We start from the raw sequence: 12,958 nt of genomic DNA, 5'->3' as shown, positions 1-12,958 counted from the left end.
TGCAATGCTGTTTTTGCTGGACTGAAAAAGCAGACATTAAATAAACTCCAGCTTATTCAGAATGCTGCAGCCAGAGTACTAACATAAACCAAAAGGTTTGAGCACATCACTCCTATTTTATCATCTCTTCATTGGCTCCCAGTAAAACAAAGAATTGATTTTAAAATACTTCTTATTGTTTTTACATGTTGTAATGGCTTAGCTCCCTCCTACGTTGCTGACATGCTCACTGAATACACACCAGAGAGATCCCTTAGATCATCAAATAAAGATCTTCTCACGATACCTAGAATCAACTCCAAATCAGCTCATGGCGCTTTCAGCCACTATGGTCCTACTCTCTGTAATTCTCTTCCTCATGAACTACGGTCTGCTACAACAGTGTCCTCTTTTAAAAGCAAACTAAAAACATATCTTTTTTCGCAAGCTTTTAGTTATGTTTCTGTCGGTCTCCTTTGCTTTAAGAATTGTTATTATTATTATTATTATTATTATTATTATTATTATTATTATTGTTATCATCTCCCTTTTTTAAAATGATAATAAGACATTCTTGTGTGGTTTTATAATGTCCTAAATGTTTTTTTATATATATACATGTAATATTTCTTATCCTATATGCTATTTTATGTTATACATTCTATCTTTGTTTTTATTTATTGGAGCACATATAAATACATTTGACTTGACTTGACTTGACATGCTCAACATGAAGTCTGAGGAAGGTTAATGGGACTAAATTGGTGCTGTGAATAAATGATGCTCCAAAAACAAGCAAGCATTTTTCAATGCGTTGCACCATGCTTGTGCATGTGCAATGCAAGTTTGGGGAATTCCTTCCTGTGGGTAGCACCATGAACTAAAGCAAAACCACCTCCTGCAAAAGTTCTTGAAATTCCTTTCTCCAGGATCTAGACTACATCTGTTTAAAGGGATATTGCTACAACAAAAGTGTCGGATTCATGGAGATTTAGACTCAAAGTGAATATAATAAAATATTCGAAAAAAGTCAAGAGGAGTACAGTAGATATTATATAGTTTGGATAAAAGACTTCCCACATCTAAAACACTGCAAGCTCTTGCATACCACCCACGAGTATTTTGGGGCTGACACCACACAAGCTACTGTTATCATCTTCAACAGTCTGCTGTGAAGCTGAGAAACAAGAAACAAGAACTCATCTGTGTCGATAATGATTTTGCCCGTTGACCTTGACAAAGTGCAAACAGCACATTTCCATGTGCAGCATTGCTCTGGGCTCTTTTCAGTCCTCTGTCTTTGGCTCTGCAGCGTTGACCCTTTTAGCTTTGCTCAATTTGTTGGCTACAAGACGATCTCAATGCCAACAAAGAGTGGGTGTTTTCTTTTCAAGTGAGAGATTTTGCATGAAATGCCCCGGCAGTGTTCCTGCCTCGCGCTGGCCCACTGGTCTTTACAGATTTTCAGTCTCACCCAGGAGCAACAGGGAATCAACACCAATGTTAAGTTTTGGATCACATCAAAAGAAACTGCTGGCCCCATCTTGCATATATTCAGACCTTGTCTTTTTTATCATCATTTTGCCAGCACTGCCCACTTCATTTTGAATTCTTCAGCACGGCTACACAAGCAGTGAAGCTGACAACTTCTGAGTTCCTTACCCTCATGCTGGGGAGAACATGTCTTACAGAGTTGGAAGAGCCAAAAAAAACTTTTACCTGTTTTTCAGGTTTATCATGAGGTGGGTCGTTTGACACAACCAAATGGAATTCTTTCGTTGAGTATTTTCAACAGCTGGTAGTGAATCAAGACATTCTGGTCCATCAAGCCAGGAAAGATTTTTTCCAGTGTTTAAATGTTATACATAAGTGAAGCTTCAAGGGCTCAGCTTTGATGGATTACTTTTTAGAACTAAACAAACTGTGATTGATTCTTCTGCAGATTACCCTTTATCAGAAGCATCTATGTATCGTGGCTACGCCACAATTAAACGCCAAATTGGCTACGGAAAACTTTCTGGACTTAAGTAATGTAACCAACAAACAAAGCCTAGTTCAAAAAGTTTGAAAAGGGCAGTTTCACACAATGATCTTTTCAGGATTTCATGATTTTTACACTGGTCACCAAGCATCAATGTAAAACAAAGGCATGCAGGAAGATGAAATGAACAAAACAAACTGTGGACAGCATACCAATACAGTATAATGTAAAAAACAAAGCATGACATGTATACATATGCTTATTCGCCTGCAAATTGAAAATGTCTTTGTAAACTTTTTTCTGCTGTACATAACTTTGAAAGCACGAAAGTCGTACACTGTTAAAATCTTCAATTCTGATATTTCATTTACCTACAACAATTTCCTTTTTTATTCAGTGTTTGTGAAGTAATCCCCTTTTGAACTAGCCAGATTGATGCATAGCATTAGGAAACACACACTATTTCTACACTTTGAGTTATTCCTGGTCACGTTCTGCAGTATGTTTCAGGGGATCGCAGCTTGAGGCGAGTCATGGAATTGGTCAAAAAGCAGATATACATTAAAGAGGACATCTGTCGTTTCGGTCTCTTTGATTTGTAATGCAATTTAACATTGATAAGCCAAGAGAAGTAAAGTATATGGGAGAGTGAGGTACATCTGCCTCAGGCAATACACCTGGCAAGTCTGGAAAAAATGTAATAGATTCAGGATTTCTCCTGCATTTACAAGAGAAGGGGTAGACATATATCACAAATTGACAGATGCAAAACAGTCTTTAGTAGCAATCCGTGTCCAATCTGTTTTCATCTAAAGTTTTTCTCTCAGTTATTTTAGTAGTAAGAAAACTACTGAAATAAATGTCTGAAAATTATTTTAATAAACTAAACTGACTACACCATCTTGTGATTGGAAGCACAGCAGGTGCACACCCGCCAGCATGTTCACGATCCAACCCATTACTATATTACTATATAAGTACACTGCACCCGTCTTCAAACTCTGAATTTCTACCTCAACTACACACCCGTTAAGCTTTAAAACTGCATCTTGCATGGTTGTGATGTTATCACAATGACAAAATGTGTCCACGACAGACAAACACACACACACACACACACACACACACACACACACACACACACAGCCACACAGATGGACAGACAGACATATAAACACCTGGGAAAGTACTCAAAAGTGCTCCTGAGGTAGTTTCCCCTACAATAGGTGTCTCTAGGATGTGGGCCAGTGGCATAAGTGGCCAGTGGCCTTCATTTTGATCTCAACTTCACACTTGTAAAGTTTCGTCACTGCCACTTGCACGGATGTGACACTATCACGCTGACAAAATCTGACCAAACACAGACAGATGTACATAAACAATTCAAAACTGCGTCTGTGCTAGTTCCCGCTACAAGTGATGGACCACAGAACCATATGTTTCCACAATAACACACACACAACATGCATAGACTCACAAGGTGAAAACATCGGTAGCTGGCGCTGTTGTGTCTGTTAACAAGACATTAAAATAATAAGATGAAAGGGAGGAGAAGAAACACAAATAGGAGAGGCAAAAAAATAATGAGAAGAAGAAGAAGATGAGCCCAACTAGAAAAGAAGGAGAGGAAGAAGCACAAGAAGGTAGAGAAGCATGGTGTTGTCTTTCAAGATCTGTAGCTCCAAACTGTAGTTAGGAAAACCTCTGGGCCCTTGTTGGCTCAATAGTCAATGGCACATTATCATTTTGGGTACTGTAGCTACTGGCTCAAGACCTTCATGCATCTGGCTGCATAAGCTGCATGTATGCTCAGGGGGCCATGACTGTTGTAAACCCTGGCTTGCACTCCATAACTAGGCTTCACAGGCTGCAGCATACCTGGTGTTCATACAGGAGTGAAGACTCCAATGGAGTGAAATGGTCAACTAGCTAACAGTGAGAGCAGAAGTTTGACTTAGGTTTCTTTATGTAGCAGTCACACTCAGAAACTATGAGCTCACCATCTGGTACTTTTTCGATGTTTCGCTGCCCGTGTCATGAAGGAATCAGCAGGTGCTGAGGGCGGTGGGGTTAGTGGCACCGGTGTTGATTTTGTGGCTGCTGTTTCACATGTGGCTAATGTGAGCGCTGAGCTAGCCACAAAATGGTGGCTAACGTTTCAGTAAGTTTTAATAACTGGGTCCATATTAGCCCGAACAGTCCCTCTCACATCTGATAAAACTGGGTTGCGCTAACAATTGGGTTTACTACTTGGCCATGACTCTTAGTTCCAGCATAAGCATTGTCCCATAAACATTTAGATTTTCTCACTTCTTCCACTGCAAACACTTTTTTTCTCTTGTTGATCACCATCTCAGTTTAGCATGCTAACGATAGCTGATCTCAGCACAAAGAGGAGCTGAGGCTGATTGGAATGTGATGACATTGTGAAAGTATTTAATCATGAACCAAAGTATTGGGCAAATTGAAATTTTGTTGTTGTTAAGGGGTCGCCAAAGTTAGTCTATAGTCTATAGAGTGTTGTTGAGCATGTTTTTAACCATACATCATCCCCCTGTTCACACTGGTTAATTGATTCCGCAACGAGTGACATCATTAAGTGATTGTGTACAATTAACTGTGCAAAAATTGTCCATAAACACAATTATTTTCTATTTGTAACACATTCACTGAGCAGACAGGTTTTTACAACACTATCAAATGGTGTCAATTGATCCACCAAGGAGCGGGAACATGATGGAAAAATATCTAATTAAAAGTTGCCATAGAAACAGAAGACAGAAAACCCTCTTAAACATGACTAATTAGATGTCTTTAAAATGCTGGGGAAAGGTAAGCTGTAGTGCCAAGATCAGACTTACTTCTCGTACCGATAGCGTGTCACGATGTGCATGCGTCTCCAAAAGTGAGTCACCATACTTCCTATTCACCATGCAGTCGCAGGTATGCCTGCACTACTGCTGTGACAATTATATACATTTCCCTAAACGTACAGGAAATACAAGTCTGGTGGACTCGCTGTTGGTTCAACAGGGTGAGAAAACAGAGATCAACATATGGAAATGACTGCATTGAAATCCAAGAGATGTAAATTATGGCCTTTCTGGATTACATGTGTTGAGGGAATCATTGACACATGTGCTCATGCAGGCCTGAAGACATAGTCATGCAAACAAAACGTCTCCTATAGCTTCAAATGAACACACGCATACAAGACGACATTGGCTCTGTCCTTTAATGCGACAAGAAATGGGAAAAGGGGAAGATATTGTAAAAGATTTTATAAAAGGAAACTGTAATTTTAACCCGGGAGTCTTAACTCTGGGCAATGTGCGATGTAACTGGGCTAAGCAGGGGCTTTGCACAGTGTTCCACATGGTGTGTGGCTTTATGAGAGGGCAGATGGTACCACTCAAGCAGGAAGTGATTGACATAATGACATGGCCTACCATGGAATGTGAGTGTATGTGTGTACTGAATGAGTGTGTGCGTGCCTGCGCGTGTCTAAAGATACATCTTTAAAGTGGATTCAAGGAAATCGCTCCTTTTTTTCCCCATGAAACCCGGTTATTTTTGTGTGCACATGTGTGTGTGCGTGTGTGTGTGTGTGACGTCCACGAATTGCACTCTGTTTTGACTGCATGTCGGCACATCAAGTGATAGATGACGCAAGGCAAAGGCCAGTCTCATCTCACTGTTCAAGCATGAATAACCACACACACTTTGAACTCGTCCAGGTTATATCTCACAGTACAGCTTAATAAGTTGAGCGCTTCGGTTCGAGCTGTGCCAGCAGCGGGCTCCCTATCTGACTACCTGAATGTCTGCGCATAAGCTATAAGATAATAGAGAAAGCGCAAGGACGGGGGCTCCACTTTAAGTCGGTTTTGATAAATGGAGGTATTTTCTTCTGTTCTGGGGAGAACCTGAAGAACTTCTTGGGGAAGAATGTAATGTCTTGAGTCACGGACTTTCATACATAGATGCTTCTGATAAAGGGTAATCTGCAGAAGAATCAATCAAAGTTTGTTTAGCTCTAAAAAGGGCGTAGGTTTGGTTTCGATGGGTGGGGACAGAGGACTTTACGGATATTAAAATGCGACGATTTGCAAAGCGCGCCCTGACAGGAGGTTTCTAGTTGTCTGCTGGCACCAGAAGGGCAGAAAGAGAGAGAGGAGAGACAAAACTTATTTAAAATTGAACAAAATCCCCAAATAACCAAAAATCAAGATGTTGACATAAATCCACATTTATCTTGAAATGTGCCGTTGCAACATCTGACTAATTTTGATAGAGCACGTCACAAATGTAGGCTACTGTGACTTACTTCTAAAGTGCGAAGGCACACATGCGTCTAAAATCAAATCAAATCAAATCAAATTTTATTTGTATAGCCCAAATTCACAAATCACAGTTTGCCTCAGAGGGCTTTACAATCTGTACAGAGACGACACCCTCTGTCCTTCGACCCTCGATTCGAGTGAGGAAAAACTTGCCCCAAAAAAGGCCCTTTTAACAGGGAAAAAATGCGGAAGAATCCTCAGGGAGAGCCACAGAGGAGGGATCCCTCTCCCAGGACGGACAGACGTGCAATAGATGTCGCATGTACAGAGCAGATCAACGAGATCACAATGTATTCAATTATAAGCGATGGTTGACAGGAGTGAAAGTACACAAAGATGTATTACAGCAATAATGATGAAATGCACATGGAAATGTGATTACTAGTGATAACAGTAGTAATGATCAATGGCAAGGATGGTATGTAGCAATGCAGTACGATAATAGTAGTGGAACGTATGTAACAGAGATGTGACTAATATTAGCGACAGTAGTGGTCTACGGCTGGTGTATTTCGACAATATTTGTATATTTGTTACAGTGACATTACTGCGCATGGAAATATTTAAAATTACTAAAAGCAGCAAGTTCAAATAATCACCTTCGACTTTTGGTTTCACACCAAACAATAGCAGCAGTGTCCTTGGTCCTGTGCTTGTTTTACCCCACCATACACCCCATCCTCCTCACTATGAAGACCCTCTACACTATTTCACCTGGCTTCTTACCTTGCTGCTTTAATAATTACTTAAAATTACTGTCACATAACAGAAGTGTATGGAAACACATACTTTAATGCACATTTTTCTCAAAATGCAGTTAAAATGTGCACTACATTTGGAGGGAAACTTGACTATGGTGAGCCATTCTGGAAGACAGCATTCTTTAGTTGCTCAAAATAAAAATTGAAAGTTAGTTGCTTTGCATTTGCAAATTAATCATAATTATCTGTCTGTTTATTATACCATAATTGTCTGGGGATCCTAGTTAAAGGTCTAATTGAACAATTAATCAGGACAGTTTCACTGTGTACCATCAGTGTCTTGTGTTTTTTGTTTTGTTTTCACATTTTTATTTTAAGCTCCACCATTTGATTTGAATACAATTTAGTTACTTCTCTGGTCAGGGTAAAGATTTCAAAGATTAGTTTAAAAAGATTTCTAAAAATAGGAGCTCGGGTTGTAATTATATATGTCACACAGAAGAAACATTTATATAATATGCCATGATGGTAAAATAATAATGAAATATTACTGCATGCAATGGCAGCTGGAGGCTTCCTGCTCACTCATTGGGGAAATGTTGGGTCTCAGTAAATAAACTAATTAGTATGACCCAGACCTGCCACAGTTGGAAAGTGTCATGAGAGTTTGTTGTGAATTGGCACTGTACAAATAAAGATACATCACAGTGTGCCAAAATGTATCTGGTCCTCTCTCCCTGTACGTTCTAGTCATTTTCTATCCTTTCTCCCTTCTTTTTATTGCCAGTGCACATTTGACTTGTGCATGCAGAAGAATATGTGAGTTAAGGAGCTATTTACTACCTCCTCCCCTCTGTTTGAAGCTCACTGCATAATAATTTAAAAAGGGATCACCTGAGGTCCGGCTCAGAAACGTTTAAGAGGAGAGGAAACCCTTAATGAATGGTTTGTTCTTTTCAGGCAGTTAGTTTAGTCTGACTTTTCTCTGGTGGGCTTTTGAAGAAGTATTTTAATCCCTTTCATAGATGAAGGCTAAATAAAAACATTGACTGAAATCCAAAAAGCCCGGCAGTTTGATTACATTTGTGTTCTGCCTCTGTGCATTGTCGGTTCAAGGTCTTCTGTTGCTCATATCTCTGTGCTGTCTGCTTGCTGAGCAACAGGGGTTTTGGACTAGTAATGGATTCTTGGCATGAAAAGGATGCCAAAGCATGATTAAAAAAAAAAAAAACCTTTTTGGTATGCATTATAATACACATGAAATAAATAAAGGGGGCTGGATTTTTAGTCAAAAGCTCTGTTCTTCAGCCTTTCCTCGTCCTTTGCAAATCAGTGCTGAAATCAATAACCATTTATAATATAGTGTAATGTCCCAACATTAACTGCGAAAATGTTTGAAAACCACAAGAAAGGAACAAGAAAGGCAGAATCTTCTGGTTCTGCTGTATCCATTTTGATCATTTGTTTTTGAAGTGTGCATATTGAGACCAACAGTGTTATGGAAGTGCAACGTTGGACCAGAGAGACAAGTAAAACTCTATGGTACAAATAACCACGGCCCTGTTGCAGATTACTTCAACTAGGTTGCTTGATCCGCACAATGTCCAGATTTCGAAATCTCAACAGGGCCTTAACAGTCTGCAGGTATAGGTGTCAGTTACACTGGGGCCACTAACTAATCCGACTTTCCTGCAAGTTAAACGGGATCAAAAGTGTCGTGGCGGTGACACACCTCACCCTTGCCTCCATCTGGGGGCCTACAGTAGGCTCTAGGAGGAGTGAGGAGAGTCGGCTGTTGCATGCTGAGTGATGACGATAGCCGACATAACTAAACCCACCCACAGTTCATTTAAATGCCCGCGCACGGCTCTCTCGAAACTCGTCACCGTGTCTCCCGCTGCTCAGTATTTATAAAGCGCCCCGGTGCGCGGAACGGCACAAGCGTGCCTCGTCTCTAGAGAGGCAGAGCGCGTCGCTGCGACTTGGAGACGTTTTTTTTTGTTTGGATGAGAGAGCTGTGCAGCCGCGGCTGAGGAAGAGAGCGCAGGAGTTTTATCCCAAGTTCACAGCAGCTCGCTTTGAAAGGGGGTGAGTTGTTGTCCGTTGTTTTCGATGCGCCGTGCTGTCTTCATTTCTTCTTTTGTTTCTGAGGGATGGAGAAAAAAAAAAATTAGGCTGCGCATTTCCCTGCTGGAACTAATGTGCAAACCTGTGGCTACGGCAGGATGATTTTATTTGAAAATTCTCTCTGTCTCTGTTTTTTTTTTTTTCTTTTTTCTTTTTAACCACAAAGTGTCGCCAAACTTGTTGCGTTGGGAAATAACAATTAGATTCAAGCTCGGTGGGAACATCTTGTGCATTTCTGCCGATTGCATTAGAGAGAGCAGTGAAAATGAAGCCTACAGACATCATAATCACTTGTTTGTATATTAAATCATAAAGGTTTCTCTTCTTTTACACGTAAATTGTGTTTTTTTTTAACGAAATTCATATGATGTAACGCAGTTCTGCAGCTGCTTATTTACTGTGTTTGGTCTTCTCTGGACAAACAGAAAGGGAGTTATTGCCGAAATGTGTCACCATCTGGTTGATCTGTATCATTTTTGTTGCCATAGTGGTGGTGGTGGGGTGCGATGTGATTCCTGTTCTCTAAGTTTGTTTTGAGGACGATAGCCGAGACCTGCACAGTAACATTTTAAGTCACCAGTGCTTCAGTCAGAAAGGTGTGGGAGGTATTTGCCCCCAAGGCTCATTTAAAAAGAAACGCGAATTCCAAGTTAAGAGCACAAACGGGAGAAAACTGAAAAACTAATTTACGCTTAGAGGCAATCACCAGGGAGCGAAGAAACACAATCTGGCATCTCCATCCTGATGAAACCTTTATTCATCCTTGATTTAAGGTGCGAAATGATGAATCGCCTTACAAGAGAATCATCCTACCGGAGACAGACTGCAGCACTGTCAGGCGTGATTCGGATCTCCACATTCAGAGCACACTTCCACCAATATTCACATCTGTTATTGGTCATTTCTCATCTTAGTAGTGTGCAGCTAAGGAGAGTTAAGATTAAAGGGCCGCCTACTTAAGTTATTCCTGAGCCCCAGGTGAGTTCAGTCTATATTTATGACCGTGCGACGATGCCTGACCCCTCCAGTGTGCGATTTCCCCGATACGCACAGCGTCAGTGGATGTGGGGTCGAATTGGCTGAACTATGAGAGTTTGATACTTGTGGCCAGTGCGACAATATATTTCAAGACATTTGCTTGTGAGCAAGTCAAGGGAAGTTGGTTTTATATATCAACATACATTCAAGGGCATTCCATCATTATTTCTTGTTTTATATATATATATATATATATATATATATATATATATATATATATATATATATACATATATGAGCTGTTATGGAGGGGCGGGGATAAGAAGAGTGCAGTGTGAGAGCGGGCGGCATTCAGAGCGCTGACCTTGGTGCTGAACGCCAGACGCACAGAGCAGCCTCAGCGCTCCGTGTGTGGTGTGTGTGTATCTCTCCCCTTCAACGCTTCCACTGCACAACCACCAGGCACGCTGAGCATTGTTGTTTGCATTGAACGACGCGAGAGAGTACCCTTTCTCACTCGTAAAGTTCATTCCAAGTGCAGAAAGAATGTAATGACAGAGTCTGCGTGCCTTACTTAGTCATTTTCCGCAAAAGGTGTCCAAGCTGCTCAAGAGTTGCGCAAAGACGCGTAATTTGCATGTGGCGCTCCGAAATGCAAAGGTTCACACTTTGAGATGACAGCCCAGGAGTAAAAGTAGCAGTCTTAAATACCTCTATGATGTTAGGCTGTGTAACTGGCTCAGTGTTGGGTAGTAATGATAATTCATCAAAGTCTTGAAATTGATCTCATGTGTTTCTCTTTTCTCTGTTTAAAGGTGCACTATGTAGGTTTGGGTAAAGAAATTTTAATCAGAAAAATGTTTATGCCTAAACAAACTTAATAAATAAACTCTGTTTGTTTTCATGACTGAATAAACAAACTGACCTTAAAGGACAACACATACTGTTTCATACTGTTTTACTTTGTTTATATTTGGCGGACCCTGCCACCTTTCTAGCCTCAAACAGTGTTCTGGGGACCTTATTTTCCTCTGAGAACAGCTTGTTTATCAGTTATGGAAAAAATAAATATTTCTGAGTTGTATTATTACCTCATTAATAGTGTAAATATTAAAATTCTGAGTTTGAATTTCTTCACCAAACCTACATAGCGCCCCTTTAAAATGATTGTCTGCTTTAACTTATCACAGCACAGTCTAAAGTGCAATATTTCTCTTTGAAATGTAATGCAACAAAAGGATAAAATAGCTTACCGAGTAATACCACTTAATTGCACTGGAGGAAACAGAAGATTTTTCCATGTTGGTCTTCTAGTCTCATGTACTGAAGCCAAGCTACTATTTGCCCTCGAGGCGTTAAAGTTGGATACGGTGTTTAGTCACTGTGATGCCAATATTGAGGATCACAGAGGTACGAGCAGCTCTGATCAGTCGGATAATGGATTTTTCATGTCCGTGACAACATTATGCATAACTTAATTATCTGTGTAATATTACCTTCTGAAAACACTTAATGACTCATATACCCTCTTTGACTTATGTTGAATCAACACACTGTAAACAAACAGTGCAGTCAAGGTAATTTCCTCTGAAACTAATAGAACTGCTATTTCCCCTCCTCCCTCTTCTTCTGTTGCTTTTCAGAAACATCCCTGGGGACACACATTCTCAAAAGCAAGCACACACACAACCACACAACAGGCACCATGCAGGAGTCAGAGCCCACAGTGTGCCAGCTGCAGCCCAACATCATCTCAGTGCGTCTTTTCAAGAGGAAGGTTGGTGGTCTGGGCTTTCTGGTGAAGCAAAGGGTGTCCAAGCCGCCTGTCATCGTGTCTGACCTCATCCGTGGTGGCGCAGCAGAGGAGTGCGGCCTGGTGCAGGTCGGCGACATCGTCTTGGCTGTCAACAACAAGCCTCTGGTGGACCTGTCTTACGAACGTGCCCTGGAGACGCTGAAGAATGTGTCACCTGAGAGCCACGCCGTGCTGATCCTCCGTGGGCCCGAGGGCTTCACCACCCACCTGGAGACCACCCTGTCTGGCGATGGCCGCCAACGCACAGTGAGGGTCACGCGCCCTGCCTTCCCAGCCTCAAAGTCCTACGAGCACTGCTCCCCCCTCAGCCCATTTGGCCCTGGGCAGCCCCAGCAGCAGGTCAACAAAGAGCCTCAGCTCAGGGCCATCGAGAACCTGTCCTCTCCGTCCATCACCCAGTCCCTCCTGCAGAGGGGAGGCATGCAGGCCCAGGACCCCCTGCTGATAAGGGATGGGGGCCGTGGGGCTCTCCTGTGCAATGGACTGGAGGAGAACAACGAGCTGCTGAAGGAGATCGAACCAGTGCTGCGCCTCATCAAAAACAGCAAAAAGGAGATCAATGGAGAAGGCCAGAGGAATGTGGGGAGAAGGGACGCTGAGATTCAAGTGGCCTGGTAATTTGCACCGTGATACTACCTTATTGATCCCTTAGTTAAAGTGTCTTTGTGCTTGTCCGCCTCCACAGTGCATGGCTGGAGTTAGAGTCCAGTAAAATTAGAATCAGGATTTAGGTCAAGAACTCTTCAACACAGTGGTTATTAGCTGGCACAAGAGCCAACACCTGGTCCTCTGATTGAAACAAAGTCTCCCCGCTCACTTTGTCACCCCACAGTCCCCAAACTACCTGAACCAGCTGTGTTGCATTAGCTACCACAGCTCTCATTCATCTAATATGAGTCAGTGTACAGAGCCAAGTAATTACTGTCTGCACACTCTTCTCCGGCAAACCCCAATTAAAATGACATTGCTCGCAACATTACTGGGAAAAAATGCTTTATGCATGTTCTTGTAAACTTTGTAACTATACTTTAGC

At 41.6% G+C, this 12,958-nt stretch overlaps 1 protein-coding gene across 5 annotated transcripts in view; it reads left to right on the top strand.

Annotated features, from left to right (window-relative positions):
* Positions 1-8,920: 8,920 nt before the first annotated feature.
* nos1 (nitric oxide synthase 1 (neuronal)) overlaps positions 8,921-12,958 on the top strand; it is a gene marked incomplete at its 3' end in the record, with an annotated part of 42,588 nt that continues 38,550 nt past the window's right edge. For 4 of the 5 annotated variants that reach the window (XM_084359246.1, XM_084359247.1, XM_084359245.1 and 1 more), the window contains exons 1-2: positions 8,921-9,092; positions 11,753-12,539. In XM_084359246.1, coding sequence (XP_084215372.1) covers positions 11,815-12,539 — 725 coding nt within the window. In that variant the 5' untranslated portion in view covers positions 8,921-9,092; positions 11,753-11,814. Of the gene's footprint in view, positions 9,093-11,752; positions 12,540-12,958 lie in introns of those variants that run through there. The other variant, XM_084359249.1, reaches the window with a different exon arrangement.

The sequence above is a fragment of the Pagrus pagrus genome, assembly GCF_965226575.1.
Source record: "Pagrus pagrus genome assembly, chromosome: 8".
NCBI lineage: Eukaryota > Metazoa > Chordata > Actinopteri > Spariformes > Sparidae > Pagrus > Pagrus pagrus.
Note: the sequence above shows the minus strand (reverse complement) of the source record. Positions and strands in the feature narration are given on the sequence as shown.